We start from the raw sequence: 26,601 nt of genomic DNA on the forward strand, positions 1-26,601 counted from the left end.
GCAAGGCTGCTGTTATGCTGTTTCCTTGGGATTCTTCCTTACCCCCCTGTCTGAGCAGCAGTTCCCATTCTGTTGAATATTGAGAAGTTTAGGGATGGGCAGTTATTGGGGCTCCTCTTTATTAATACCAGGATGAGAGCTGATCTCTGTTCTGATAAAGCCCTACTCTGTGTGTTTTGGTACCAACTAGATTACAATCCACTCTTGGTTACTCAGAAGCTAGCATTCTGGCTAGTACAGACCTTTCCTTAGATAGCGAGGGAGGCAGAAGGCTGTAAGGGCATTGAAAGGATAAGAGTCTACCTTTGCTGTGTTTGCACCCTGATTTTTCTCTTTGCTGACTTACTATAGACTTGAAACAGTCTAAAGATTCTGACACCAGAAAAACCCCTGGATATCCCTCAGGAGGAGGCTCTCAGGACATGAGGATGGGGTTGTGTGACAGGGTGTCCCTGCTGTGGTTCCTCCTCTCACATTTTCCTGGTGATGACTGATGACTTGGGGTTTTGCTGTAAGTGTAGCATTGATGTTGGAGCTAAGCCGGTCTGGGTGCTAGTTGTCTAAGAGGCTTTGACAGGCCTTCTTTGATACAGAAAGGGGCTGGGAAAAAGTTGGGTTAAATATCAAGTTCCAAATCACCATGGTGGAAATTTTTTTCCCCAGCCCTGGAGATTTTGGTGAATTAGTTCAGGCTGGAATAGGACTTGGGGGAGGGAAAGGGCCCTTGACAGCAGCTGGTCAGAGGAACTCCTCTTGTACAGAGACCCCAGTGAGAGGACCCTAGGCCACAAGAGGAGCTTCATTCCCTTGATCTTTCCATATGACCCTGCCTTAGACTGGGGGAATTGTGTGTATGTATGTGTGGGGACAGTCTGGTGGAATGGACTCCTTGTCATTTGGGAATGTTTCCATTGCTCAGAAGGAGATCCAGGTTTTGTTTTTTTCCCCTTTTTCTCTTAAAGTAATACTCATTCTCTAAAAACTGTATGGGCAGTTAAAAAGAAGAAAATATTAAGATTTATTTATTTTTTAATTTTTTAAAATATATCTATTTCAGAGAAGGGAGAGGGAGAGAGAGATAGAAACATGAATGATGAGAGAGTCGTCACTGATCGGCTGCCTCCTGCACATCCCCGACCGGGGATCGAACCGTGATCCCCTGGATTCTAGGTCGATGCACAGTAGCTGAGCCACGCCCAGCTGAGCAAGATTGAAGATTTAGATTGAAGAAAAGCATCCATATTTTCTTTAGTTCCTTTACCAAATGGAGCCATTATCCTTTAAAACCTTTAATATTTTTTCTCTACATAGGGTTGTATACAATGTTGTGAGGTGTGTGTGTGTGTGTGTATCCAGTTTGGGGTGTTTTTATTGTTATTTTATTAGTGTTTGTAGGCTAATCATTGTAGACATTTAAAAATGCTTGTACAATGGTCCATCAAATGAATGGACCATAGTTTACTTAACTATCCCCCTATTGTTGGACATTTAGGTTATTTGCTTCTCTTTGCTATCATAAACAATGCTGTGATGAATCTTTTGGTGTATAAAGCCTTTTCAGTATTTAGAGTTTTCCTTAGGATGGAAACCCAAAACTGAACATGCCAAGTTGTAGGATATGTTTTTAAGTTCCTAAATATACATTTCCAAGTGGTTTTCTAAAAAGGCAGTAATGCATGTCAGTGTCCTCAAAGAGAGGGAGGAGGATTGAGAATAACTTTTTTTCTCCTGATTATGAAACTAATACATGTTTAAGCAAATTTGGAAGTTAAAAATATAAAAAAGTACAAAGTATATAGAAGAGTATAAAGAAGAGAATTAAAATCACCTGTAATCTTACTATCGATTAACATTTTGATGTACTTATATATATTCTAACAATTATGATCATACTGTGCATATTGTTTTATAAACTGATTTATTTTGCTATTGTAAGCATTTTCTCATTTGTTTATTCTTCAATATCATAATTTCATGGCTGCATAGTACTCTGTAATATCGTATTTTATCACTGCCTTATATTTCTTTCTTTCTTTTTGCTACTATTGATAACACTGTGATGAATATCCTGTGTGCATCTCTGATTATTTCATTAGGATAAATTACTAGAAGTCAAGTTATTGGGTCAAAGGGCATATGCTTTTTCAAGGCCTTTGAGAAATATGCCTTCTAAAAAGGTTGTACCAGTTGACTTTTCCACTCATAGTGTCAGTATCTTCCTTTCTCTATAAGCTAACAATTACTGGATGATTTAACTTTTTAAAAACTTTTGCCAATTTCATTAATGAGAAATGATATCTTGTTTTACTTTGCATTTCTATCAAATTTCCTCATAGGTATTTGGCTATCTTTTGTTTGTGTCTTTTGCTGTCTTTTGGGAATTTATTATATATGTGTATTTCTATGTAATAAATGTATACATTTTTTACACTTTTTAATTATAAAATATTTCTCACATATTAATATTATAAAATATTTCTCACATACAACTATTATGTAAGATTAAAATAATAATAAAATGGCCACCAGTATATCCACTGTGTGTTCTTGCAGTTGCTTCCTGTCCCTTAAAATTTTGTCTCCCTGCTGTCTTATCTGGGATAGAAAAGCCCTTTTAACTCAGGACTTGCTGGGTCTGTTTCTGTAGCTCGGACAGTCCAGGTGGCAGCCACACCAGTGCTTCATAGCTCTGTCTGTGGGGAAACAACTGCTGCAGCTGGTGAGAACAGGAACTGGTCGTGGTGGAAATAGAACTAATCTTTATTGAAGTGAAAAAAGAAGCCAAGGTGGAGAGGAAATGAGACCACAGATCCTCCCCGGCCCCTGAGGTTGCCTGGGAAGGCTAGCTGGAACCAAGGTCCTATTCTGTGGTCCAAACCTAAGTATCCACCCCAAAACTGACTGTAGTGGCCCAGGGGACAGCAATGCTGCTGCCTGAAGTTTGTTTGTTATCTGGTTGGCCAGGCTGGTCACCTCCATTGTAGGGAAATATTTCTCCTAAGTCTGAGCTGAACTGAAGCAGTGCCAGGGAAAGGCCGGGGGTTCATTCCAGTTCGGAAGTGCACTTTAGAAAAGAGGAAGGACCTTTTTCTTTGAAGATAAGAGAGGGTGCTGTCTCTACACAGCTCCCCCCCACCACTTCTTTCTGGGTACTTTAGGAGCCCCTGTTGGAAAAGCACCAGATGGGACCTTAAGGATTTTAAGATCCATGACGAAGAAAAGTGGATTCCAGAAAAGGTGGACTGGGCGGCTAGAATTCTGAGTTCTCATTTCCAGTCTCTCTCTCACCTCCCTCAGCAGAGCCACATCTTTGTATCTTGTTTTCCTTCCACCTGGGAGAATGAGTCCCCCAAGAAAGATGTGGAGCTATCAGGCCGCCTCTCTGTCCTTGAGATTCTCTGGTCTTTGCCACCCACTCCCCTTTCTGCTTCTTTCTTAATCTTTCAGAATCCTCTTTCCAGATTTTCTTACCCTTTCTGTCTTCTATCACCTCACAACTTTACTAATATGCATTCTCTTTTCAGTTTATAAAGTACTTTGAATTCCTTGAAAGGTGTTCTAAATGTTCAGAACCATAAGGGGCTAACAGAATTTTTTCGTGACAAATTTTGCCAGTAGAGGAACGGTTTAGGCTATTGTATACCCATAATTGTTCAATTCTTGTCCTCATCTCTTTCCCTTGTCCCTTCCCCATCTCCTTTACCACCTTCCCACCTTCACTCAGCATTATCACCAGGGCTGGAGTTGGGCTGGTTGGTGGTCTTGCCTATTGGGTTCCTAAAAGTATTAACAGGGAAGGTATGTATTCTCTTCCCCTACTTGCTCATTTCTACTCACATCTAGACCAGAGAATGTCATAGCCCTCTTCCAATTGCTCAGACCCTCTCTAAGTAAGCTGGGGATGAGCCTGGTGTTTGGGTACTTTAGGGGATGGTTATCCTGTTTTAAGAACTACCTACAGCTTAGAGCAGAGTTAGTTTCTGCTCAGTTTTTACCAGTTTCCATGCAGGGAGCTGGGGAGCCAATCCCTAGATCTTCCCAGTGTTTCCCATGAAACCTTAAAAAAAAAATCCTTTCTGGGTGGACGTAGTTGGTTTGAGACTCTTGCTGGCTCAGTATGGTTTGAAAGACTGTCAGTTTGGAGTCAGAAGACTTGGGTTGTGATCCAGCTTTATAGCCCTCCCACCCCAGCTGAATGACCTTGGGCAAAACCTAGAACTTTTCTGAGCCAATTTCATCCTTTATGAAATGGGTAATGATAATATCTACCTTACAGTGTTTGGACTATGCTTAAAGTAGAAAACGTAGTGAAAATACTTTGTAATCTATAAAGGCTCTACAAATAAATGTTTGTGGCACATATAGTGCCCACAATACCACCTTTGTGCCTTTAAGTTAAGGTGGTTTTCAACTGGGGGAGGCAGTGTCCCAGCAGGGAGTTTGGGAAACGAGTGAGGATGTTTTGTTTATGACACTGACTGGGGGGGTGCTGCTGGTACCTAGTGTCTGAACACCAGGATATTAACCACCCTAAGGTGTTTGGGTCATCCTCACACAATGAAGAATATCCTGTCCACAGCCCTGATAGCTCCCCTGCTGAGAATCCCCTTCTAATCTGTACCTCCATTGTCCAGTGTTTCGGTTGGAGATGAAACTTCAAGAGCAGTAAAAGTGAAGGCAGAGCCATAGTTTTTGGTGCTTTCTTGGTTTTCCCATTTCCTATTACTAGAGGCAGACCTCTTTTTATTACCTCTACCTGTAGGTTTAGTGCCTGATTCCCTGATTCCCTCTGTTCTGTGGGCTTTACCCTAAAACTTATCAAGAAGCAGCTTGGGCCCTGGCAGTGTGGCTCACTTGGTTGGAGCGTCTTCCTGTGCACTAAAGGATTACAGGTTTGATTCCAGGTCAGGGCACATACCCAGGTCGCGTGTTTGACCCCTCGTTGAGGCATGTGTGGGAGGCAACTGATCAATATTTCTCTCTCTCTCTTCCTCTCTCTCTCTAAAAAATAAATAAATAAATAAATTAATAAATAAATAAATAAATAAATAAATAAATAAATAAATAAATAAATAATGGAGAAGCAGCTCGGATATAGTACTTCACTGCTGACATTTGCCTACCCCCTGGCTAGTTCATTGTCACACCAGGTTAAAAGTTCTCGTAGTTTTGGAATATATTTGAGAGATCTTTCAAAAATTCTTCTGAACCTTTTGGGTAACAGACCCTTTTAAAATCTGATTAAACCTGTGGCCCCTAATTCTCCCTCCTAATACATATGTGCTCACACACACACAGTATTTGGTGGGGGAGGGTTTAAAGCCCATTCGTGGATCTGCTAGGGAATCCTTGGCCTTGAGCCTAGCAGAATGGGAAGGTGGTGCTGGATGAGGAGAAGCCACTGCAGGAGCTCCTTGATACAAACCATACTCTTGATATTTTATAAGGAAAAGGAGCCCTGGTTATCAGTTCAGATAAAATGATGCATCTGACTCCCATTCAGGGTGAGAGTCTGGCCCTTGGACATTTTGATTTAAACTTTGATTAAGGACACTTTGTGGTGGCCTCTGTCCCTTTAAGCTACACCCTCAACCTCCAGGAACATCCAGGTAGGGATGACAGGATGTACTTTGACAAGCCAGGAAAACCAGTGGCATTCTTGCAGTGTGGCCCAAAGGTTAGCTTATATCCTGTGTTTGGAGGTACTGCTTGCCTAAGGCTGCAATTTCCTCCCGCAGGCCTAAGGTCTCCAGGACTATCCAGACACTTGGCTTCCCATGCATGGTGTGCCTGAGAGAGGACTGCAAACATCCAGTCTCTGGATGTTACTTCTATGCTTAAATCCTCTTGCTTTCTGCCTTACAAAAGCAAAACAAAAAACAACAAAAAACCCTACACTTTTTTGACTGCTCAGAATATTTCATACTAAAATTTCTGAAGAAAAATTATGATGTTTTGCGAGTCTTTATTATGAATAAAATTTTTTTCAGGACATTGTTATGAGCGTTTTTTTTTTCTGGGTGGAGCCTCCCATCTCATTCTTTTAGGAATGGCTTAGTTTCTTGTCTCCACCCAATGCCTGGATTTAACTTGTATACATTAAGGAAAGAGAATTAACATTTGTTGGGTATGTGCTTCATGCTTTTACATTTAACTTGACAACTCTGTGAGGCAGTTATTTCTGTTTTATAGGCGATGAAACCAGGGCTCAGAAGGGTTAAATAATTTGGAGAAGGTCTCAGCTAAATGTCTCTTAGTCTTTAAGCAAAAGTTTTTGATTAGATATTTTGTTCATGCTAAAAGGACTGCTAGAAATACAACTTCTAAAAGATGCTTAATCCTTGATTTTATATATATAGATTTAAACGTGCAGCCCTAGCCGGTTTTGCTCAGTGGTTAGAGCATTGGTCTGCGGACTGAAGGGTCCTGGGTTCGATTCCATCCAAGGGCATGTACCTTGGTTGCAGGCTCCATCCCTGGCCTTGGTCGGGAAGCAACCAATCAATGTGTCTCTCTCATACCAATGTTCTTCCCTCTCTCTCTCTCTCTCTCTTCCCCCCCTTCTACTCTCTCTGAAAAGCAATGGAAAAAATATCCTTGGCTGAGGATTTTAAAAAAATAATAAAAAACATGCATAGAAAAATTTCTGGAAGGATACAATAAAACTGATAACAGTAGTTACTTCTAGGATACAGGGAGGGAACCATAATGGGAGGAACAAGAGAGTCAAAGGGAATTTAGCTTTATACGGTTTACATTCTCTTTTTACAAGGAGAATGTACTTATGTGTTTAGTTATATTGTTAAAAGTTAAAGAAAAAATTCCTTACCTCACTAGAAATCAAGGAAGTGAATATTTAAGTGATACACTTTTGCCTGGCCACGCGTGGCTCAGTGGTTGAGCGTCGACCTAGGATCCAGGTGATCAGGGTTCGATTCCAGGTCAGGGCACATGCTCGGGTTGCGGGCTCGATCCCCAGTCAGGGGTGTGCAGGAGGCAGCTGATCAGTGACTCTCATCATTGATGTTTCTATCTGTCTCTCCCTCTCCTTTCCTCTCTCTGAAATCAATAAAGATTTTTTTTTTAAAAAAGTTTATAAATGATACACTTTTTATATTAATTATCTCGGTGAAATTTTAAAGATTGACAATGTCCATGGTTGTCATTTTGGTACATTTATACACTATCAATGGTAGGGTAATTTGGTACAGACATTTTAGAAAGCATTTTATAGGGCCTATCAATTTCAAATTTGCATACCCTTTAACTCAGCCATCTCACTTCCAGGAAACTGCCATATAGAACTGTTTACACATGTGCATGAAGGTACATGGAAAGGATCCTCGGAGCCGCATTGTTTAACAGTAAAAAACTGGAAACAACTTGATTGTACATTTCCTGCCCAAATTTATTTCTCTTCCATTCATCTAGTTACAAGGCAAATACTGGGGCTTATCCTTAATATTTCCTTCTCCCTTCCCCCTATCCAGTCTATCAGCAAGGCCTTCCAATTCTATCTCTAAAAATATATCTCAGATTTACCTATTCTCTCTATCTCTACTGCCTCAGTCGAAGGCAATATCAGCTCTTGCTTGTATTACGTCTAACCAGCAGGCCTCCAATTTCCTCCACTGCCCCTTTCTCCATCCTCCCACCCATTCTCCACAAAACAGCCAAATTTTCAAATTTATTGATTTAGAGAGAGAGAGGAAGGGAGAGAGAGAGAGAGAAACATCAATTTGTTGTTCCACTTATTTATGCATTCATTGGTTGCTTCTGGTATGTGCCCTGACTGGAGATCAAACCTGCAACCTTGGCATATTGGGATGATGCCCCAACCAACTGAGCTGCCTGGCCAGGGCAACAGCCAAGTTTAAACTGTAAATCAACTAGCATTATTCCCCTGCTTTGTACTTAAAAAAAAAAAAAGAAAAGAAAAGAGCAAAGTCCTGGCCTTGGCCCTTAGGGACTGCATTATTTGGCTCCTGCTGACCTTTTTAACCTTACTTGCCTTCCTGTTTACCAAGCTCCACATTAGCCTTCTTTCAGTTCAAGACAAACTCCTTTCTCTCTCAGGGCCTTTGCACAAGCTGTTTCCTCTCCTGGAATGCCCTTTGCCTGGATCTTCAAATGGCTTGATCCAGTTTATACATCAGGTCTCAGTTTTTAAAATGCCATCTCTCATAGAGGCCTTCCTCCTCTGTTATTCTCTGTCTTAGTGCCCTATTCATTTCTTTTGTATTACTTCCCATTTAGAAATTATTTGTGTGATTACTTGTCTGTTATCTGTCTCTCCGGACTGTTGACTCCATGAGGATGGAGACTTTATGTATGCTTATCACCATACAGCCAAATACCTGGCACCGGGTAGGCACCCAATAAGTGGTTGTGGCTGATGGGAATCTCCAAGATGTGTATGTGTGTGTGTATAAGTATAATAATCTAAAAAGACAATTCAAAGAAGACTGTATATATTGCCTTACAAAGCCATATGTGTATGTATGTTAATGTATAGAAAAAAGGCCCAGAGGAATCACTACCAAGCTGTTAACCGTGTTGACCTAAGGAGAGGGATGGACAGAGTTGGGAACTGAACAGTGACTCATTTTTTATTCTATAAGCTTTTGAGTTGATTGATTTTTTTTTTAAATGTACTCATGTATTTATTTCTCCTTTAAGGGAGAAGGAGGAATAAAAATAGAGGAGCAGGACTCAACTTTTATTGCAAAAACGAAAGCTCCTCTCTCTCATTCTCTGCACTGAGCCAAAAGAAGAGAAGAAAAGGGAGACAGGCCACCACTGTGGTCAGCAAATGGCCACAGCCCTTTCCCTGCCCTGTGCTGAGCTCGGTACTAGTTCTCAGAGTAAAAAGAATCCTAAGAGATGCTCTTCTGTCCTGAGGCTGTATTTTAAGTTCTTAAATGTAGGCGTGATCTTGGTTCCCCAGACACAGCCAGTCTGTATATTTTTGTCTTCTTTCATTTCCAGGCCAGTGAAAGCTGCCCCTCCAGCCTTAGCAGAGCTGTAGCAGGTGAAGTCGGCAAAGAGAATTATATGAGCTCTGGGCTTCACTGCACCTGAGCTTCTCAGAGTCAGGTCGGTTCAGCAGCCCTGACCCCCATGGAAGCCACATTCTCTAATTTCTTGTCTCCCAGGAATACAGATAGCTAATCATTTTAATAGCTAACATTTATTGAGTGCTAATCTCATGCCAGGCACCATGCAAAGCTCTTTACATGCATTATCTCATTTAATCATCACAACTCTATGAAGTAGTTATTATTATCTCCATTTTATAGGTAAGGACACTGAGGTCCCGGGAGGTTAAATAGCTCATTTAGGATCACACAGGTAGGTGTTGAAGTCTGGATTTGAATCCAAGCACTCTGACTCTAAGGCCCGTATCCTTAACTACAGTCTCCTTCTCTTTCCAGGGTCAGCTCTCTTTGCCCTCGGTGCTGCTTTGGATGGGATTGTGTAGGTTATGGCGGCCTATCAGGGAAGTTCCAGAACAAGTCTTCCCTTGCTAAGAGGTGTGGTAGAAAGATTTGGGCTTTGGAGTCAGCCATACTTGGATTTGAATCCCAGCTGTCCCACTAGGAATTCATTATTTGACAAGTTTTTGTTGTTGTTTGTTATTTTTTTTACTTACTTTGTGCCAGTGATGCCACTGGGTATACAGTGGTGAAAAAAACAAATATCACCTCTGCCTTCCTGGGGAAAGACATTAAACAAATAAATATTTAATGATATGAAAATTTTGATAGTTCCTTGGGAGGCAAAGAATAGATTATTAGGAGAGAGCATAACCAAGGCTCCCCTCTAATTGAAGGCCAGAGACAGAGAGCCTTGGTAGCCTATGAAAAACTTTCTACTTTCATTTCATTTTCCTTCCTTTCTTGATTTATTAAGGAAATAGATCTTGGTGCCTGCTGGATACACAGCACTTTCCTGAGTGCTTTGGAGAACACCAAAGAAATAGAAGACAATGCTCGCTAAGTTGGAGACAGAATATTTATTTTGAACTGTACTTTGAACAACTAGAGAATTAAAATAAGTGTGTGTCCTTAAGGTATCTATGAGGCTCTCTGTGTTCCTCAGTTATTTTATCCATAATATGGGGATACTATTTATTTTACCCAATCACGTGTATTTTAAAGACTAAATGTGATCATAAGGTGATGGGTGTCACACAGCTACCGGCACAGAAGAATTGGAGAGTCAGGGAAGGGTCAGTATGGCATAGGATCCCTAGTCAGGCGGTGCTCTAAGGAGGGCATGGACTTTAAGTCAGGTCTTAAAGGTGACAGTTGTGGATCAGGAGAGAGGAGGCTGTTGTAGGCCAGATCATATGAGAGGGGATTAAAGAGAAATAATGAGCCAGCTGTATGAGGGGCAGCCCAGAGCCCAGCCTGCTGGGATAGAGGAGTCCCATTAGAGACAGAGAGGTGAGCTTGGATGGCCAGTTCACAGAGTTTTGTCTGAAGAGTCTCTGATAGTTAGAAAAGGCCATGGAGGCCTTCCTGCCCACCTTTCAGTGAGGAGTAGAGGTTAGATGGTAAGTGGTTCCTGGCTGTTCATGTGTTGGTTTGTTATGTTGAATCATTGCTTAATCCTTACAGATTAGAAAATCAGAGTAATTTGCTTTAAGTAAAGCTGGATACAAGATAATCCCACAGGTTACCTCTGAACCGCAGAAGTCCAAAAATGTAGAAGCTTCCATTTCTAGTTACCAAGTTTTTGGCTAATTCTTTCCTTTGTCAAATCTATCTTGCCTTCCTTTAGAGTGAAATGTTGTCTTGTACTAAATCATTTGTATGATTAACAACGCCTTGGTCATGGTAGCTGCTCAGTACATCTTATTGCATAGTCATAATGCCCAGTGTTTGTGAGCTACTTTCTACCTGCTAGTGTTTTTATGTACACTGTATTAAGGCAGGGTGTGGGGGAATGGCACCCTCTCCCAGCTAGTAATGCAGCCAGACACCTGGGAGTCACTCTGGGCTACTTCTCTCCCTTCTCCATATGTACTGCCACGGCTTTAGTTGGCCCTCATCACTTGCCTAGTCTGCTGCAATAGACACTTTAGTGGTCTTTCTCCTCCAGTCTTGCAGACCCACCCACCTAACCCATGGTCATAGGTGTATGTGAAGATCTGGGGGAAGGGTTTTCTAGGAAGAGAGAACGACCTTTGCAAGCCTTGGGGTGGAAAAGAACTTTGCACTTTTGAGGAACTGCAGGCATGCCCGATTGGTTGACAAGGATGCTGGAGAGATGTTCGAGAAGGCAAAAAAGAGATGAGCAGGGCCAGGTCATAGGGACCTTCATGGCCTTGGAGTTTGGATATTAATTGTAGGGGGAGTGACCTGATCTGCTTTATAGTTTTAAGAGTTCACTGTGGCTGCTGTGTGGAAAGCCCTGGAATCTGGCTCGCCTCTGGGCAGCATGTTGGCCTGAGTGAGACTGCTCTTCTCACTCAACTCTGCCCAGCAGAGCTGTCACGCCCTCTGCCCTTTCAGGTTTGACTGGTGCTCAGCCCTCAGCCCCATACCCCCACTCAGGCCAGAAAGGGCAGTGCCTCTGCTAGGCTGGCCCCAGTGTTTGGCGTGCCTCCCCGTGGCCTGAGCCTATAATTTGGTGGATTGGCTGGTTACAAAAATAAAAAGTGCGACCTATAACTAAAGCTGAGTGGATTCAGTAAAGAGGGAGCTTTTAATTTGCCGAGGTTCTGGGCTGTATTTAACCGGAGGAGAAACGTGTCTCCTCCCTAGGCTCTGCTCCATTTTCTCCCTTTAGTGCCTGCTCTGGGGTGGGGTCAGGTTTGTGGGCCTGGGGGTTAGCTGTGGGGGGCTTTAGGAAGGTATTTGGAACGGACCTTAGGGTCCAACAACGGGTTTGATGGGACTTTCTGGGAAGTCAGCACTGTTCATCTTGTTTCTTACGTAGCCCACTGGGATGAAAGTAGAGTTTTTAAATGTTTGTATGATCACTTATTTATTCATTCAACAAAATTTTATTGAGTGTTTGCTCTGTATTTTAGACAGTAGGGGTACCATGGTGAACAAAAGAGACAAAGAGACCTGCCCCATAGAGTGCACGTTGTTGGAAAGAATAAACAAATATACAGATATATAATATAATGTTAAGTAGCAGTAAGTGCCATGAAGAGAAAGAAGGTAAGGGGATAGAGAGTAATGGGACAATATTTTAGGTAAAGTGACAAGGCAAATTCTGGGGTTGGGGTATAAGGGAAAAGCAAAATAGTGAAGGGCAGCTAAATAGTGAAGGGCGGCTATATGTGGACTCTGGATCCCAGTTCCTGAGTGTTTCTCCAAGGAAGAAGTTCCCCATGGTGGCACAGCCAGTCTGGGCAGGGCTTGGATCATTGCTCATGTGGGGGCCAGCTGGGTCCTAGCCCCAGGTGGGCCCCAGTCAGAGCCTGTGGTTGCCTCTTCCCTGCTCCACTTGTCAGACTGTCTGCAGGGCTGGGCAGGGTGCTGATTAACTGTAAATAGATACTTATCTTAACAGGGCTCCTCAAGCCTGATTCTCTCAAGATTTCCTGAAGTCACTCTGTGTGTTCTTGGCTAGAGGAGGGATAAGAAGTCTGGCTTTGGAAACTGCGAGGAGCTCAGGGATTCCTCTGCCTGTCACCAGGTGCTCAGCGAGGTTTTTGCAAGAGCTTTGGGGCTCAGTGGATTTGGATTAGAATCCTGGCTCTGCCATTTATTAGCACTGTGACCTTGAGCCAGTTCCTTAACCCTTGAGCCTCAGTTTCTCTATCTGTATAATCAGGACAGTACTACTTAGGTTCTAGGGATTTTGTGAGGATTAAATAACATTAAAGGATCCAGGGCAATGCCTAGCAGAAATATTCTAAAACCATTAACTTCTTGAAGTCAGGGATCTGGTATTAAGGGGTCCCATGAGAATATTTAAGAAATATGAGTTATTGTTGATGGATAGAGACTGGTTTTGTGTACCTCAAAGTTGTGAAATCACTAAATTGCACACCAACATTAGTCACCTTTTCATCCTACTCAATAATGTTGGCTTTGTCATGACCTCTCCACAGGCCTTAGGACCTTCAGGAACCAGCGTAACTCTTTACCTGCCTTTAGCACATTTCATCTCCAGTACAGCCATGGAAGGGTCGGACTTTAAGAGCCTTCTGCACTCGGGTATTTACCAAGGCCAGCACAGCCAGCACAGGCCTGCCGAGGCTGAGTGCTGTGTTCCTGGGATTGTATTGAACTCGTGGTGGGGCCTCTGTTATGTGGGCTCATTTGCAGATTGAAGACCACACACTTCCCTCCCCTCAATGCCAACTTTAGAGTGAGGCCCAGACAATGTTCTCGAATGGATGGATGAGAGATAGCTAACCAGGAAAGAGCATCTTTGTATGAACCTTCTGTGTCCAGAGTATGCTTGGGCCCCTTACTTTGGACAGACTTCTTGTTTGTGGTTGTGGTATTTTGTTTTTACTTGCCTCTCAGCAGAATCAGCATCACATAAGCACTCATTATCCCTGGGCCCTGGCAGTCAGGGCCCTTGGTGAATCCCTTGTAAAGTGCTCATGTCTGCACATTATTTTCTGATGCATCTGGCATGAGTTCCAGATTGATGGTCCAATAAGCAGCTATTAGTTGCTCCCTCTGTGCTGGCTAATTACTGCTGGCATTCTGAGTGACTAAGGAGTTGAAAATCTTGTGCATTTATGGGGCAACAGATCCTGGTGAGCTCCCAAAGCATTTATCTGTCATTTCCCCAGAATGTCCTTGTTAAAAGTTATGCACATAAACTCAGGAGTTGAGGGGTAGCCAGCTAGAGAGTGGGGGCACCTGGCTTCTTAGTTGATTCCCTCCGAAAACTAAAGAAACCACTTAGTACTTGTTGCCAGCAAATGCCCAAGAAAATGTGAAGATGGTATCATAACATTATAAAAGCAGTGCCAGCTGCCTCTGATTGTCTTAGACGAGAAACAGTGAGCTTACCCCGGCTTATTCTATGGCAGAGCAGGTGGAGATTCACATCAGTACCCTGGTAGTGTGGAGGGCCTCTGAGGCAGCGAACTGAGAATGGTTCAGGTGTCATCTTCCTGCCTGCAGACAGAAAGGGACACGATACAGCCCTCAGAGACTCACCGAGTGGAGTCTGGTGTTCGTTCACTCAACAAGCATTTATTGAACATTTAGAGAATTAAGTGCCGGAGAAGTAAAGATGACTAAGACAGTGTCTGCCCCAGGAGTTCAGCCTAGAGGGGGAGACAAGCATATTAAACATATAATTGCAATATATGGCTTGGGAAGTGCAGTGGTACAGATATGCGGGAGCATCAGGGGAAGAGGGGAGAGGTGGAGCCAGGGGAATACTGCCTGTAAGGAGGAAATTTCTCTTGGCTACAGGGATAATAAGGAGTTGGAGACGTGTGGGAGAGAAAGCATTGCAGGTAGAGGGGCCAGCATGGGCAGGGGAAACAGCATGGTGTATTCAGAGAATCGTCAGGCAGCTGCTTGGGCTGTTGGAGTGGGAGGTGTAAGGCAGAGAATGGTGAGAGCGAAGGCTGAAGTATAAGGAGGGCTTTGAATGCCATGTGGAAGGGACTGTACTTCTTGTTTTCTGTAGGAGAAAGGTGTGGTCAGATTTTGAGTTGTGGGCAGATTGGTGTGGCAGCTGTGGGAGCGAATCAGAATTGGAGATGGGCAGCCGAATGGGAGGCCTGGTAGTTTGGTGACAATGATGGGAGCCTAAACCAGGGTTGGTTTGCGTGGTGGAGATGATGGAACAGAGTCAATAAATACTTTCAAAGGTTAAATTTTGAGAACTTGATGACTGATTACATTTGACATTCAGAAGGTAGAGATGAGGGGAAAGGGTGAATTTAAGGATGACATCCAGATTTCTAGTGTGCTAGATGAATTAGATGGAGGTGCCGTTGGTTAAGAGAATACAGGAGAGCCCTGGCTGGGTGGCTCTGTTGGAGTGTCATCCTGTACATGGAAAGTTTGTGGGTTCAGTTCCCAATCAATGCACATACCCAGGTTGTGGGTTCATTCCCTGGTCCGGGTGGGTATGGAAAGCAACTGGTCAATGTTTCTCACATTGATGTTTCTCTCCCCCCCCCCCCCCCTTGCCTCTCTTTCTGAAATCAATAAGAACATATTCTCGGGTAAGGACTATAAAAAAAGAGAGAGAGAATACAAGAAAAAAAATAATGTAGAAGGGAAAGTGATGAGGCCAGTTGGGGACATGTGAGACTGCAGAGCCTGTGGAAGTCTGGGTGAAAGCTCTAATGGGTGGTTGGATATTTAAAGCTAAAGCTCAAAGGAGAAGTCTGAGATGGAAACATATTTGAGAGTCATCGATGTCTACTGGTCAATTAAAATTTGGGCCTGAAACATTCTCATGCCTTTCTCTATATTCCCATAGATTGCATAGTCCTTCAATGACTGGCAGGGACAGCTCCCAGGGCTTATGTCACAAGGAGAGAAGCAGAGTTGTTGAGTTAGTTGAGGGGGCCAAAACCAGAGGTTTGTGGCAGAATCAGACCTCAGGTTTGCAGACCACAGGAAGTCAGGAGTCGATGAGGGATATGAGATAAAGTGGAACATGAGTGAAAGTTCAGCAAAATCTCCTCCAAAAGGTCAGAGGAGTTGTCCCAGATCACTCAGCAGCGAACTATAGTCAGTGACTCAATTCTGTCTCCCTGATTCTGGTCCCAGCTTTTTTGTGAATCCCCTGGGTGACTGTTGGTGTCTCAGTCTTATCTTTCAAAGGGGCATGTGTGCAATTGCTGTAACCTAGAGAAATAAACATATAAATATATTTAAACTACACTGTTGTATTTTAAAGAACTCTGAAATTGCGTTTTGCCTATGTGCTTAGGAGCTAACTCGAGTAAGCTGCAACTCCTGGAGCAGCTCCTTCCAGTTACCATTCACAGAGCCCTTCTCCTGTGCCAGGCACCATGCACAATCCTTCCATTCATTCATCCCTTCGCTTATTTCTTATAAGAGGTAGATATTATAATCCACATTTTATAGATGAAGAGACAGGTTCAAAGGAGTTTAATAATTTTCCTACTATCTTATGAAAAGTACCAGGATTTAAATCTATATCATCCCCGATTCTAAAGCCCATGCTTTTATCTATAGCATTCTGAATGTTTGAAATGCCATTCAGATATGAGGGCATTGTCACCATGTGGTATCCAAGAGGGCAATTCCCTTGTCCCTTTGCTCAGCATGATTACCCTCTTATTCTGAAAGAGAAGCCTTAAACTTCAGGTGTCCGGCCCACATACTTCATTGAGCTGGTTCCACCCCAGTTGGGCTGGACAGGGAAGCACTGTTTAATAATCAACCAAAGCCAGTCAGACAAATCCTGGTGGACCTCCCCAAGTTAGAAATGGAGATTTTTTTTCTTTGTAAAGAGATGCCAGGACATGGTAGAAAAAGCCCTGTCCTGGCAAAGGTTATGTTGGAGGCCACATATCTGAGTTTGAATCTGGGTTTTGCCACTTTCTGTGTAACCTCGAGCCAGTTGGTCCAAATTCTTAATTCTCTCCCCAGTTAAACAGGCATAATAACATTTACCTCTAGTGGTTATTGAGAGTAGTAAGTGAGATCATGTGAGAAAAGTGCCAGTAATGTTTTTCTCCCCCTCCATGGCCCTGAGTGAACATGGCACTTGTTCATTCCAGACGTTGTGAGAAGCAGAGAAGGTGCAGGGTGTCTTTGGGTCATGAGGCGGGAATTCTCGGAAGGCTAACTCCAAAGAGGTGTTTTCTGCTAGCTGGACAGTCAGATGAGATGTAAAAAAGCTAGGACACTCAAAGATGGAGGTGGGGTGTGACCTCTGTTGTCAAGCTCTGGCTTTAAAGACGGGGTGGGGACAGTGTTGGGAGGATGGCCCATGGACCAAGAGCAGAGTGGGGTCATTATGACTCCTCCCTAAAGAGGACAGGAGCACTGAGGCTGAGGATGGACCCCCATTTGGGAGCAATTGAAAAGGCAAAGAGAGACAGAGGACTTGTAGTGCCTTTCTCCAGCTGATATGAAATATGATAGATGTGTGCCCATACTGGGCCTCAGTTTACCCTTCCATAAAGCAGGAGTCGTGCCCCTCCCACATGTAATCTGGAAGTAGGGAGTCATTAAATTTTATGGTTTGATAATAAGCTCCTGGACTTATAATGAGACTCCTGGAACTCCAGACTGGGTCTGTAGCTGGTGCACTCGGCGAGAAGGAGTGCTGCCCCCAGGCAGCCTCTCTTCTCCATGAACACAGTATCTATTAACTTCTGCTGTGTGCCAGGCATCCTTGTCTGGGAACAAGTGTGTTCAAGACAAAGTCCGTGCCCTCATGGAGTTTACAGTCTAGTTTGGGAAACAATACAGAATGTGAAAGGTGAATAACAATATGAGAGAGGAGTGACTCTTCCTTGTGATCTTGTACTTAAAGGAGCTAGCACAGTGCCTTACCCAGAGTAGATGTTTATAAGCTGTAGCTTCCTTTTCTTCATAAATATACAGGTTACCACAAGGAAAAACAGATCTTCCAGTGGGCACAACATGAGATACATCGAAAACACTAGTGTTGGGACTAGTGTTGGAGGGATGATCAAATATGATTGCCAATAGGAGGGAAGGGCAGTAACCCCCCCGAAGTTCAGAAGAAGGAGCAGGTAAGGTCTAGGTTGTTTGGGGGAGGTTTCATGAGGAAGGTTGATTGTATTGGTCCTGAAGGATGTGTACAATTTCGCAAAGCCCAGAGTTTGTTCTTGTATTATTATTTATTAATTATTGTATTATTTCCCGTATGAACTGTGGGCCTACTTTTACCACATCCTGTATACTTAAAAATATAATTGTACCCCTCTTTTATCCAGATTAAAACATTGTGGCCTTTCTTGGGGGATATATTCTGCCCCTAATAAATAGTTGCTGAAAAAATGGGGGGGAAAAGGATATGTACAATTTGAAAAGATACAGAGGAGGGCTGATATAATTTATTGCCTCAAAGAGGATATAAGTTTGTGTGGGAATACAAGCTCAGGCTTTGGGGTTAGACCTGGGTTCAAATCCCAGCTCCACCCCATACTGGCTATGTGACCCTGGGCAAGTTCCCTGGCCTAAGTCCTTGTTTTCTCACCTGTAAAATGGGAATGATCATAGTCCCAACTTCATAGGTTGCTGTGAGAATTAAATGATATAATAATTAATATAGAGCTCTAATCACAGTCCTGTCAATAAATGTCAGCTTTTGTCAGTATTACTATTTTTGTTTTGATAGCATCAGTATTTCTATTCATGCCCCTACTTACCTTAGCTCCTAAGACCCTTTGTCATCTGGCTGTTCCCTGCCTGCTGTAATTTCCTCATATACCCTTTCATTCTATTATCATGAGTCACTTAGCAACTCCTGTACTTTTTATGGTATTTTGTGCTTTCACATATTTGCAAGTGCTGTCTCCTTACATAGAACATCACCATCTTTCCCTCCTTCATTGCCTTTGCCTGACTCCTTCCTGATTGATGTTTAAGATTAAATTCTGTAGCACTTCTTCCAGGAAGCCTTACTTCACTCCTCTGTCCATTTAGATGTTGCCTTCCCAGGATCCCACAGTGCCTGCCATGTGCACCTGTCTACACTCACACTTGGTTTGCTTGTCTACCTTGCCCTCTGGATATAAAATTCTTGAATGTAGGGATCCTGCCCTATTTATTTTTATATCCCCAGATCCTAGCTTAGTGCTTGGCATATAGTTTTTTTCCAGCCACACCGGTGAGGCAAGCTGTTGGATTTTGAGTCAGGTAGCAATAGGTAGGGATTCAGGAGATTAGGAACAGCAGGCCAAGGCATTCAGGTTTTCTTGTGTAAATGATAAAAGAGTCAGAGAAAATTTTTGAACTGAGAAGAAACATAATTTATCTTATGTGCTGGGAAGTTTAGAAATTTCATCTATGGGCAAGTTGGGTGGGGTAGAGGTGCTAGAAGTAGGGATGCCAGCTAGAAGGTTATCCCAGGGATCAGGAGTAAATAGTACAGGCCCATTTAGTGTGACAGTGGGAATAGAAGGGAAGGTATGGATGAGAGACCCTGGGAGGGAGATGTACTGGGTCTCAGTGAGTGATGGGGAGAGAGAGGAAAATGCCCTTTGTAGGATGTAACCCAAGAAATGTGTCCTCTGAGAGGTAGTGCTGCCTATTAGGCAAGAGGGCAGAATATCATGAAAAGGGAGGACCTTGGTTGGCTACAGGGAGAACGTAAGGCTCTGCCCCAAGACTCCTTGGCTTTGCAAAGCCAGCTGCCCCCAGCAGAATAGTTTCCATCCTGCGTAATGGGGGAGTGTGTGGGTCTGGCTAACCGCGAGGAGGGGCTGGGGAGCCAGCAGGCAGATCAAGTTGCTGTGGCAGTAGCTTTTTAGCTGGGCCCTGGGGTCTCAGTTGAGAAGAGCTAACAAGAGTTCTCCGGAGATAATGTGCTTCTTGACTAAGTAGGCCAGAAGGGGGTGTCCTCAGCCAGGGTTGGGGGTGCCAGGTTACTTGCAGAGGTTACCTGATGTCAGGTGTGAAGCTCACAGTGTGGCAGAGGGTAGAGCTGGGGGCTTTGCTGGCACTGGGACTAGCCAACTTCCTTTGCCCCCTGATAATCCAGTGGAGGAGTCCTCTGAGGTGAAGAAGGGGCCTCAGGGACACAGTTGTATTTGGAAGCAGCCACCTCTGTGTTTGATTGATGCTGGCCTTCTAGGACCTCTCCTTCATCCGACTTCACTGGTGTGAGCTGCAGAGCTCAGCCTGAGACATCTGGTGAATCCATCTCTTTTTCCTCCAGGCTGCTCAGGGACTTGGCTCGGAACTGCTCAGCAAGTCATTTCTGGTTATAGAGTCATCAGTGACCACAGAAGCACGTTCTCCAGACAGGGCTCCGAGCCTGTGAAAGCTGGCTTTTCCCTGGCAGCTTGTCCCCAGAGTGATAGCTTCAATTAAACAAAAACAGAAATCCAGATGTAAGTCACTCCAGACACTTAAGTCATGGAGCACCCAGTTTTTTATGTCTTTTGTCATAAGGTACCCCAGCAACTTTCCTGTAAGTCTAACAGGGCAGCTCAGGCCTAGAGCAAAATGTGTGTGTGGCTAGAGTTGTGCTGTACCCGAGCTCCTGTGCATAGGGTGGTAGGTGGAGAGAGATGAGGAGCAGAGGGGGGGGAGTTTGGGGCCTAGTGCCCAGGGAGGTGACTGCTGCCATCCACCCCTTCCTATTCTTGACCTCTCCAGTGTGCAGGGGGCTGGTTGAAGTGTCCACCCGACTCTATCCTGGGGTGTGGTGCCTTTCCCTCCAGCCAAGTGTCATGAACTGTTCCTGTGATTTCCTTTCAGCCGCAGGATATGGTTCTTCTCCCAGAATCTTTCACAGTTGTCTCAGGCTCATTCCAGGCTGTCTGTCCAAGTTATCTTCTCCAAACCTGAGCTCTGAAAAGAAGGATGGGAGAGAGGCAGGCGAGGAGAGCAGTCTTGAGCTTCACCCTCCGGTTTGGCAGCAAAGCCAGGCTCGGCCTTGGTCCATGGAGGCTGCAGTGAGATCTGGCCACCGACCCATTCCGCTTCCTCTCCTGCACTATGCCCGCCAGTCACAGGGCTGGGGAAAAGTGTGGGTGTTTGGAGGGGCTGCTGTGCTTCCCATGTCAGGACCTTTTAATTTTAGCTTTTGGACCTTTGATCAAATTCTCTGATTTTTTTTGTTTCCCTTCGAAAGGATTGTAGTTTTGGCTGGGAGTTAGGAGGAGTTGTGCTGAAACAACGAGATAAACAAACAGTGACGCAGAGTCGGCAGTGTAGGCGATGGGCTGGGCCTGCCTGCCATCTGGGCGGGCTGGGTGGAGGACTCCCGCCCTGCACACTGGCCAGCTGGCTTGTGTTAAAGCACTGGCTGAAAATAACTCATTGTCTGGGAGCTGCTACTGCGGCAGGGCTGGCTGTGGCCGCCAAGGGGGCTGAGGCAGCAGGAGCTGGTACCTCCCACCTCCTTGGGCTCTTGCCCTTTGGGAGTAGTGCCCAGCTGGCCACAGCTGTGCCTACTGCCCAACAGTAGAGACACGTGGAGGGCAGGCTGGGCTACTCCTAACGCTCTGTCCTTTTGGCAGCCAGGGATGGGCCTTTGTGCCCAGTATTGCCCTGGACTCCCAAACTCTGCCCATCTCTGCAACGGGCTGACCTGTGGGTATACGAGAAGACTTGGAGGCAGCTGTGGCCCAGGGCTCAGCAGCATGTGGTGCCCAGGATAGTGCCTCATGTCATCTCTGGGGAAGTTGTAGATTCAGCTTCCCAGGGTTTTATGAGGATTAAATGATAAACATTTTATGTCTTTAATAAAATGATAGACCCCTGTGGGCTGAGCACGGGGGCTGGCGCTACTGCACTTGGGAGAAGTGTCCAGCCAGAGGGGATTTGGTTAAAGGTGATTCTGAGACGGAAAATATTAAGAAACCACCAACTCACATTCTGTATTTGCTCAAAATAAATATCCCCTGCCTGCCTTCCCTAAGGCCTCCAGAATCCCCTTTGCAGGAAAGTTCTAGCTGCCTTTCCCCCTGCCTCTCAGAGGAGCCATGCCATTTTTGTCTCTGTTCCTAAGATTTACCATGATTGACTGGGACCAACAGAAACAGCTGGGAATTTTTTTGGTGGTTCCTATTTCTGTGTATTGGGTTTTCCCCAGGCCTGGCCCAAGGAGACTGACAAGTCAGGGGTGAGTCCCAAAGGACCCACAGCTGAAGGAAACCCCAACCCCACCAGCATTTCCCTCCCCACAATGGGAAGGAAACAAGGAGGGGCTAACTGGCTGGGGGTGCAGGGCAGGAAAGGGAAGGGAACCTCTGCCACCAGAACTGCCTCCCTCCTCCTCAGCCTGGGGGGCAAGGTCAAGTGGAGAGTAGAAGCCTTGCTTCCACAGAACTCAGGAGCGGATTGGCCACTGAGCAGGGCACTCTGCCTGGCCTCAGACTGGCAGTAAACCAGAGGAGCATTGCTGGAGAAGCATCAGATCCACCCCTTTCTCTTTCTTCCCGTTATAGGTTTTATTATTAGACTTCTTGCTGCTTCTCTCTGTTTTAGGACTCAGTCCCAGAATTGCTTTCAGTCTGAGTTCATCTTCCTCTTTTCCTGGCTTCCTGGGGTCTCCCCCTTCATCCCCTAGGATGGTGGTATTTCATTGCCTCCTAGTCTTAGAGGAAACCAGAGAGGGATCAAAGGAGGGTTAAAGGATTCCTCTATCCTCAGTGTTGAGAAGCAGTTGCTGAAGGAGGGACAGACAGTCAGAGAGAGAGAGTGAGAGGGAGAGAGAGAACCCAGAGATAAGAGGGTGGGCCCTTGGAATGTCACCACATTACACAGGCTTTTCGGGAGGAAGGGGAAGGGCACTGTGTTGAACACCCACAGTGTTCCCAACAAATACAGACATAAAATGTTTATCACTTAATCCTCATAAAACCGTGGGAAGTAATGAGATTATCTCTGTTTTATGGATGAGCTCACTGAGGTTCAGCAGCTCTGAAGAGCCCAAGGTTGCTTTGTGCTGACTCCACATCCAGTGCCCTCTGCTCCAGGACAGTGCCTCCTTCCTGTTTGGGAGGGTCTCCGTGAGGAGGGAGCAAGGACTTAGCCTGGCTTTTGCCCTCCGAGAGCCCACAGTCCCCATCAAGGAAACAAACCTTTGACTGAGACCGGAACCTCGTCAGGTTTGGTCCCTGGCTGTCCCCGGAACTCAGGAAGTTGTCCTTCCTCAGGGAAGAGTAACTTCCTCAGGACATTGGAGCCCTGCTAGACTCACGCACGTTGTCAGGTGGATGCACAAGCCCTGACGCCCTTGTCTGGCAGGGAGAGAATTGCCCTGGCTGGGCCCTGGTCCTGCCCCCATGGCAGGTGACTCCCATCCCACAGCCAGTGACCAGTTTCTTGTGAGCGTGCTGGAGGCTGGGGGAATTCCCCTTACCCACTTCTTCCCTTTCACACTTCAGCCCCAAAGGAGCAGGGAAGGCTAGCATCAGGGTCTGGAGAGTGCCACACAGACTGGAGGATGTGGCCTGTGGTCAGAGCTGATTTCTGCTTCCGCCACCTGTTTCCGTACTTTGGGGGCTCACCTCTTCTGAGCACCTAAAATTTAGCCAGGTCCTTGATATGCCTCTTACGTGCTCTCATGCCAGAGTTCCCAAAGGGGGTGACTTTGCTCTGTATTTGAAGCCCCAGGGGCACCGAATGTTTCCGCACCAGTTCACATGCTGGGGAAATGTGAGGCCGCAGCAGCTGGCAGTGGTGGCTGAGGGAGGAAGTTGGTATAGACAGGATATGATTCTGCCAGAGTAGTGCCAGCTGCCCCACTCCCTCCCCAGTGGCTTCTTCTAGGGGAAGCAATAGAAAACTGTATTCATGACATAAATTTGGGATAAACAGGCAGGTGACAGTGATGTGCTTAGGAGGTGCACATAGCCAGAGCCAGGCCTGAGGACAGTTTCTGCTACCATCTCACTTGGGTCAACTGGCAGCAGCCTGGCCCTGGTTCTGGGCCCGCCTTTGACCTTTGCGTCCCTGTGGTAGACTTCTGTCCTTGTCCTGCTATCCACATAGACATGCCGAGATTGGCCCTTAGCAAAGTAGTTCCGGAAAGACCATTCGGGGTTATATCTGTGTCCTCACCCCAGCCATCCATACTACATCAGCAGTGGGGGGGCATTCTGTTGGCCCTTTTCTCCTGGGGAAGTTCAGGCAGATTCCTGGGGCAGCAGAAACCACAGGAGAGAGGTGTGATATGGTGGTGTCTTCCCCTTCTCTCACCTGCCCCACTTCTGTATTCCTAAATTCTACCATTTCTAAATGCTGACCAGGGATCCCAGCCCTACTTTCTTTTTTGAACCATAGTGACCCCATTTCCAGCCAAGATCTGGGTCTATAGCTCAGGCTGGGATGTCTTAACCATAGGTGCCTGTCACAGTATTAGACATTATTGGGGTTTGGAGCCATATGAATAGACAGTCCTTTTGGAGATGGATGAGCATACAGCTGGCTTACTAGTATGTGTGTAGATAAGTGCATAATAGATATGTGTGATGGACATAAATGTTTAAGGATTTTCTTTCAGTTTCCTAGGAAATGAGGGCCCATTTTCAGGATAGTCCTGCTGCGTCTGGAGTAAGGCAGGGCCTGTGACTCCTCCGTGCACATAATTCCTATCCCCAGGGATGAGTAAGTCAGGGAGTGGGCAGAGGTAAACCAAGTGGTCATGCTCGGGTTACCAGGGAGTTAGAGCAGAGCTCAGAGCAGTCGGTAAAGGAGAGAAAGATGAGAGGAAGGCCCTCCAGGTGGCCTGCAGTGTGCTGGGGAAGAGGCTGGATTTGTGGGAAGTCATGCTGGCTATCAGACAGCTATGATACTTCAGATAGGAGATCATATTTGATTCAAGAGTATGGGGGGTGGGCAGGTGGAGTGATCTGCCTTTAGAAGCAAGGGCTGTGGCCTAAAACACAGCCAGACTGGTTAGCAGAGAGACTTGGCTGGGCAGGGGTAAAGGCTGCTGGCCTGGGCATGGCCAGGGCATGCGTGGATGCCTTGGGCTTCACTCACTCACTGCCCTGCACTTATATTTGTTTATTCATTCAGCAAACAGGAGTGAATGAAATGAAATGACGCCTGGTCTGTACCTTCCGTATTCTAGATTAGAATGTCTCAATGAGGGGTCAGGGCACTTTACTGTGTCTTAATAAATTGGGAGGTGTGTGTGTCATAAGTAATTTGCTACTAATATAGTACTAAAGTTTTGTGAGTTATTTCCTAAAATATTCTAAGCAGTTATATTTACGCTAATGTTCTTCTCATGCACTTGTATCCTGATACGGGGCAAAGGGATAGAGTTGTAGCATCTACATGGGCTGTGGGTGGCTCAGGATTCATCCCTGGGTGTGCATGGTGCAGGGAGGCTGCCCATCTCCCAGCCCATGGGGGAAAAGCAGATTGAAAGTTTCTGCTTTAGACTGGTAGCTTTCAAAGTTTTTTGACCTATCCCATATGAAGAAACACATTTTACAGCATGATCTGTGTGTGTGTGTGTGTGTGTGTGTACTTAAACTGTAAAGGAAACGAAAACTTCATTATTTATACTTCCTACTTGCAATGAATTCTGGTATCTTCTATTCTATTTTAATCTGTTCGTTTTCACTTAAAATAAAAATAATCTTGACACACTAAATTGATTTCATGACCTATGGTTTATAAAACATTGTTCAACCAAACAACTGAATATGGAGGGGAGGCAGGAGGTCTGCCAGTCTCTTTGGGCCTTTCTCATTAGCAGTCTAGTGTCAGGGTGAACTGAGGGTCCAGGAGGGAAAGGTATGCGTGGTCTAGTTTTTCTCTCCTCCGGGTGGGGGGACTGGTCGGCCCCAATGACTTGGGTTCTCTCCTCAGAGCTCCATGAACCTGCCCCCTGACAAGGCCCGGCTCCTGCGGCAGTATGACAATGAGAAGAAGTGGGATCTGATCTGTGACCAGGTACGCGGTTTGGGGCAAGGGTCGGGAGTTGGGGGCTGTGTCTTGCACTGCACAAGGCAGCAAGACCAAAGGCATGGACTGCAGCCCTGGAGTCCCTTGAGGAAGCCTGGCCTCGGTCATGCTCACTTCCTATGCCAAGAGAACTGTCCTAACAGACCAGACTAAAGGCTGAGCTCCCCTCCAGCTCCTGCAAAGAGCTGTCTTGATTTCTTCCCAATGGGCAGTAGCCTGAGGAGGTTTGTGCGGGTCGGGGGTGTAGGGTTGGCTGTGGAGGAGTTTGGTAGTTTCCCAGCAGAACTTATTTCTGTATTTCCCCAGGGCAAGGGCTGTGCCTGACAGAGAATAATCCAAAGGACCATTTTTCTCTCTCTGCCCCGGACCTGGCAAATAGCAGGGCTTTTCTCATTATTTACAGGCCTCTATGAATGAGAAGCCCCAGTCCCCTAGGCTCCTGCTCCCAAATCTCAATGTGAGGATCAGAAGCTCAAGCTCTCTCTACATAAATAGTGTTTAGAGCTGGAAGAGAATATAGAGATTATTACTTAGCTCAAAACTAAAAACTAACACCTATGGCCTGGCGCTTTACCCTGCAAACATTTGAAGGTCAAAGTCATGAGTCTGTGAACTCAGGCCCATCTGCAGAGCCAAGAGCATTAGCTTCTACTTCCTTACCTCTTGGGAGGCGTGGAAGCACCTGGCACAGCGTAGGCAGTGTGTTTGCCCAGCACTTTGCCATGAAGCCTTGCATGAACAAATTTATTTATTATTTCTTTCTTTCTTTTTAATCCTCACTCGAGGGTATTTTTTCCATTGCTTTTCAGACAGAGTGGAAGGGGGAGAGAGAGAGAAACACTGATGTGAGGGAGACACATCGATTGATTGCCTCCTGTACGCGTCCCAATTGGCGCGCAGGATCGAACCTGCAAGTGAGTTACATGCCCCTGATGGGAATCAAACCTGAGACCCTTCAGTCTGTGGGCCAATGCTCTAACCACTGAGCCAAACCGGCTAGGGCATATTTATTATTTCTTTTCAAACACTAAACAAAATCATAATAGCT

At 45.3% G+C, this 26,601-nt stretch overlaps 1 protein-coding gene across 2 annotated transcripts in view; it reads left to right on the forward strand.

The window, feature by feature from the left end:
- Positions 1–26,601, forward strand: part of FMNL3 (formin like 3) — a 56,816-nt gene that overhangs the window by 3,777 nt on the left and 26,438 nt on the right. For both annotated transcript variants that reach the window (XM_016201253.2, XM_016201254.2), the window contains exon 2: positions 25,458–25,541. In XM_016201253.2, coding sequence (XP_016056739.1) covers positions 25,458–25,541 — 84 coding nt within the window. The remainder of the gene's footprint in view (positions 1–25,457; positions 25,542–26,601) is intronic.

Source organism: Miniopterus natalensis, chromosome 2 (genome assembly GCF_054644295.1).
Source record: "Miniopterus natalensis isolate mMinNat1 chromosome 2, mMinNat1.hap1, whole genome shotgun sequence".
Lineage (NCBI taxonomy): Eukaryota > Metazoa > Chordata > Mammalia > Chiroptera > Miniopteridae > Miniopterus > Miniopterus natalensis.